At 37.7% G+C, this 5,494-nt stretch overlaps 1 protein-coding gene across 2 annotated transcripts in view; it reads right to left on the reverse strand.

The window, feature by feature from the left end:
- Positions 1–2,733: 2,733 nt before the first annotated feature.
- meis1 (Meis homeobox 1) overlaps positions 2,734–5,494 on the reverse strand; it is a 112,342-nt gene continuing 109,581 nt past the window's right edge. For both annotated transcript variants that reach the window (XM_002931746.5, XM_004914716.4), the window contains one exon: positions 2,734–4,314. In XM_002931746.5, the coding sequence (XP_002931792.1) occupies positions 4,031–4,314 (284 nt within the window). In that variant the 3' untranslated portion in view covers positions 2,734–4,030. The remainder of the gene's footprint in view (positions 4,315–5,494) is intronic.

Consider the following 5,494-nt stretch of genomic DNA (forward strand, 5'->3'; position numbering starts at 1 on the left):
ATATCTCCTTACAGAAGGATGAAGTATCATCATATCATATCATCACCTTCTTTTCTGTACCTCAGGCACTCATTATGCTATACATTTTTTGGCAACAAATGTACTATTTTATATGAGTATGGATTTTATTTTCTAGTTGGTCAGAGCTTTCTGGATGATGGGTTGCCAGATATTGAACCCCATGTCTGTATATGGTAACCAGCATTTTTGACGTCTTCGATGTTCCTCCATTTCCATCATGCCTTGCCTTTGGCATATGGGGCTTCTCCGTTTCCTGGGTCATATCTTTAATCTTCTGCCTGGAGATGCCCTATGCCCTAACCACCCCAAAAAATCCAATGATTAATCCTTCTTCAGATATACTGCACTGTTCTGCATAACAGAAACACACTGAATATTAATATTTACGGTTAAAAACCTATAATAATTGCATTTACAGACACATGTATATGATACACCCATATTTTTGTTTTGCCTTTGATCATAATTAAAACACTGCACTTTATAAAAGTTTAAAGTGACAATTCTTCCTATGCGACTGCTTTATCAGTAATGAATGTTCTTTACTTGCATGTGTGCAGTTGCTTAGCAACCCGTAAGCTTAATGTTCATGAGTAAATGAAAAGGGTACTGGTAGCCCTGAATAATCTCCATCTGTTGCACATGTGACAATGCTCTTGAGCGGAGCCTCTACCCGTTTCAGACTAGACAGTCTGAGCATTTTAATAACCCAGAAGGGGATGCTATCATTGCCTTAGGACTTAGGATAACAATAAAAAACAATAATAACATATTAGCAGGTAGTCAAGCACAGGCACCCTTCTGAAAAGGTACATTTTTCTTGGCATACGAATTAAGGGAGCTGTATCCCATATTGAGAAGTAGTATTTGTCTCCAACTTATTTATTACCCAGTCTATTACTACAGGTATGGGACTTCTTATCAAGAATGCTAGGACCTGATGTTTTCTGGATAAGGGATTTTTACGTAATTTGTTAAAAAAATAATTTAAACATTAATCAAACCCAATAGGATTGTTTGACTCCCATAAGGATTAATTATATCTTAAGGTGTCCATACACCTTAAGATCTGCTACGGGTGGGTGATAACGGGAGAATCCAGGCTAATTCGATCTTGGCCCTGGGGCCAAACGATCGATTTATTACGGCGGGTATAGGTAAAGTCGGTCCGGGGGCCGCATCAATGAGTGATGTGGTCCCCAATCCGACTAGATTTTTAACCTGCCCAATTGAGATCTGGCCAATTTCAGGCCAAATATCAGTCAGGCAGGCCCATTCTTAGTGCCCATACACGGGCTGATTAGCTGCCGAATCGGTCTAAGGGACCGATATTGGCAGCTAGAATCACCCCGTGTATGGGGATGTTTAGATGGGATCAAGTGCAAACTACTGTTTTATTATTACAGAGAAAAAGGAAATCTTTTCTAAAAATAGCCTTCCTGTAATTCGGAAATTTTTGGATAATGGGTTTACAAATAATGGGTCCCATACCTGTAGTATGACACCACTGTTTACTGTGTCCACAGAGCATATTATATTTATATTGTACATGTGAGAGAAGGCTGCCATATTGCCTCAACTGAGGTATAATGCAAAGATAATAAAACACAGGGAGTGTTACATGCAGAAACATATTCTGGTGAGCAAAGCAAAGTCCCCTCTTAGGAATTGATGAAGATCCATTCAGATATACTAAGCAATCATGTCAAGTAGAACCCTACTGGATCCAGTCCCCAATATGCAGGTTCTTTTATAGTGCTAATTAGTTATTATTGTCCATATATTTTGTAAACAGTAGCAATGGGTCCTCTTCCCATTATAAAAATAGATTACCTTTAACTTCTTATGACCCTACTTATACAACACCCAGCCCTACATTAGACAATGATACCTTTAAAGGAACAGTAACACCAAAAAATGAAAGTGTTTTAAAGTAATTAAAATATAATGTACAGTTGCCCTGCGCTGGTAAAACTGGTAAGTTTGCAACAGAAACGCTACTATATAGTTTATATAAAATGAGCTGCTATATCAACACTAGGGCAGCCATTGAAGCTGGGAAAAAGGAGAAAAGGCACAGGCACATAGCAGATAACAGATAAGCTTTGTAGAATATAATGGGGTTTTATCTGTTATCTGCTAAATAACCTGTGCCTTTTCTCCTGTAAATGGCTGCCCCTGTGGCGACACAGAAGCTTTATTATATAAACTATAGTAGTCTTTCCAAGGAAAACACACCAGTTGTACCAGTACAGGGCAGCATTACATTATATAGTAATTACTTTTATACACTTTCATTTTTTGGTGTTACTGTCCCTTTAAATGGATCTTTTGGCACCCTATGAAGTTTTTTGCTTTTTATCTTGAGATAATTACATGCATTTTATCATGTACTTACTGTGAAACAAGAAATGACTGATAAAGTATATTTTTAGGCTAATGTTACAATTCCTCAATGCAATAAAATAGCAGCCAAACTGTTAAAAATTTAAAAAAATCTGCAAATATGTCAGGTCTAACCCCCATAAATATTCCTGAATTGGACCGGAGCATATGATATTTGTAAAACCACAAGCCAGATTTGAGAATTCTGTCATATTGTCATCCAATATGTTACTGCAATAAATGTTATATCACGATTTCTATTTGAAGGGGCTGTAGGATATACATTTTTATCATTAATGTCCTTGTTCTTAAGCAGTAGAGACCGCATGAAAAAAATAATTTGTTTTTATTTCCGGATCAGATTTAATTACGGCACTCAAAGTAGTACAACTGGACTTTGAGCTGGTATACAATCCCAATTGCCTGAATCAGAAAACTCTAAGACGGGGTGTGTGCTGATGGTTCATCAATAACTATCAATACCTTTGTTTCTCCATAGAAAAACTTTATCAACAAGCTTTTTTTTTTTCCTTTTCTTTTTTTAGCACAACAAAAAAAAAAGTAGAATTAGTTTATCCCACTTAGTAAATCTTTATGCATGCCAATTCATACCAAACTGCTACTTATACAAAAAGAAAAAAAAAAAATTGCAACAATACGATTATCGTTTCCAGTCCTTTTTGCACAAAATTTATTTACAATGTGTACATAAAGGTTCCATGATGGGACTATGGAAAAAAAAAAATGCACGCACGAGCCGATGCTTTGCTGAGGAATAAAAGTCAACATATTAAAAAATAAATCTTCTTCTGGACTTGTTTTCAGCTGCATAAGAGAGGAAGTGATGTACATATTGTATGTTGCTGAATGGGGACATTAATGCTCTGATGTGACAATTAGGCTCCGAACACATTGCCCTTTTGGTTTCCATGCCTCCTCCTACCAGTCTCCTTAAGACACTGCCTGCAACAGCTGATTAATCATTGTTGATGACTGCAGTTTTTCCCATCCTTCCCAATTTACATCTGTTCAGGCCAATTCAAATATGGCGAGTAAATGAATTAGACATGCAAATTCAAGCCCCAGGCTAGAGAGAGAGACAGGGAGACAGGGGAGAGGGATGGAGAGACAAAGCTGCAGAGAAAGAGTGCATGGCTGAAATCCTTGGATCGAAGAAAAAATCTTCTGCCTGACATACTTCTTGTAATGCTCTAAAATGACCTGCAAGTAAACACTGTCTGTCGGTTTGCAGGATAACTGTAAGGCTTTTTCTTTAAGTAAGGAGGCTTCTGGAGGAAGTGAAGAGCTATGGAAACAACACACATAGTGTGGAAAAATTTCACATTTTTTTAAAAAAATCTATAAGAAACAACATAATATGGTAACAGTATAATATCATTTACAATATTTAACTCTTTGTTCTCTTAATGTCTTATATATGTATTTATCATGTCCCCCGCTCTTGATTTCAGTGGCTGTTTTCTGCAATGAATTTTTTTTCCATGTCCCTGTGAAGCTCTTGGGGGTTTCCTTGGTCCGGTATAGACGCCAAGACTGGATCTCCAAGCTTCAAGCAGAAGTTTTTGCCATTTTTGTCATCGCAGACAACATATATTCCCTTAAATTACTGAGCATGGATGTCCATGACATGTCCACCCATTGTGGGGTCTCCTGTATTAAGTACGGAGGGGCTAGATGTTGATATTGGCATTCCAGGATGTGGTGGTCCCCCGTGCATCATCATTGCTGGGTGGTGATGGTGTCCGGGAATGTAGGTATGCACAGAAGTCCCGTGACGCAGTTGTGCGTGATGAAGGGGCATCTGCGATGTTGTATAACTAGGCTGTCCCATACTCATTCCCATTGGACCACTCGGAGATATGTAGCTTCCTGGCATACCTTGTAGTCCTGAAAGAGATTCAAGATGATAATTAACGATAAGCAAAGTGGATACAGAAGATTATAAGTAAAGGTTTGTAAAACTAGAAGAGCTACACAATAACGGATTCTTCATTGGATGCTATACTGAAAGAGGACAAGATTAGTCTTAGTCCTTCAACCCAACCAATGAGCAGCTAGCTAATTTCAATCAAGTGCTACTGGAATAATAAAAACAAGTATCTGATTGTTTCATATGAGTAAAAGTGGCCATACATAGTAAGATTTGGTCATTTGACAAGGTCTTCTAAGTCAGAGTGATGGCCGCATCAATGAGCCCATGTAGTCCTCGATCCGACAGGAAAAGCCTGCCCGATCGACATCTGCCCGATTTTTGGCCAGATATTGGTTGGAGAGGCCTATTTGAGAGCCCCATACACAACTCAGCTGCCAAATCAGTCTGAAGGGACCTTTACTTGACTGCTCATACATATGGTTCTCCATCTAGTATACCCTCCCCCGCTCATTCTACTCAACATCCACACTATCTAAATCATGCATCATTTTTTTGTTATTTATATATTTAAACCTAAGGCTCTTAGGCATTTCCACACCGTAGTTAGGAACCGTATATCAAACCTCAGACAGTGAGAAGCCAAAGTAAAATGGCCTCCTGCAGTTGCTTTTATTCAAAGGTACCATGTGGCACATTCATATATGTTTATCTTTCAGTGGGTTGTACTTAAGTGGAAAATATTGAGGTCTAGTCTAAATAACATGTTTCCATAGCAGGTCCATGCCTCCTTATAAACTTTTTCTAATTCTAAGTCTTTTTTTGGTGGGGGGATTTATTTGGTAATATTTAACCATCTTTCCAAAACTTTCTTTTTTACCCTTTTAACTTATTTGTAATATTTATAAAAGTAGATCAACTCTCTCAGTAATCCCAATAACAAAAATGTGCTCATTTTTGCACTGGATGTACAGTTTGTCCATAAGCAGAAAACATACTTTTAAAAACAAGTGAATATTTTCTGATATGTATCGCTAAGCAGAGGCCAAAGCAAAAAAAAAAACAAAAAACCCACAGCCCATTTTTATTTGTGTGCATGCACATAAGAAATCAATAACTGCTGGCAATTAATTCCTTCCTTGTGATCGTGTACGTTTAAAATAAATCAGACTACAAACTCAGTCAAGCTTTCACTAA

This window comes from Xenopus tropicalis, chromosome 5 (assembly GCF_000004195.4).
Source record: "Xenopus tropicalis strain Nigerian chromosome 5, UCB_Xtro_10.0, whole genome shotgun sequence".
NCBI classification, from domain to species: domain Eukaryota; kingdom Metazoa; phylum Chordata; class Amphibia; order Anura; family Pipidae; genus Xenopus; species Xenopus tropicalis.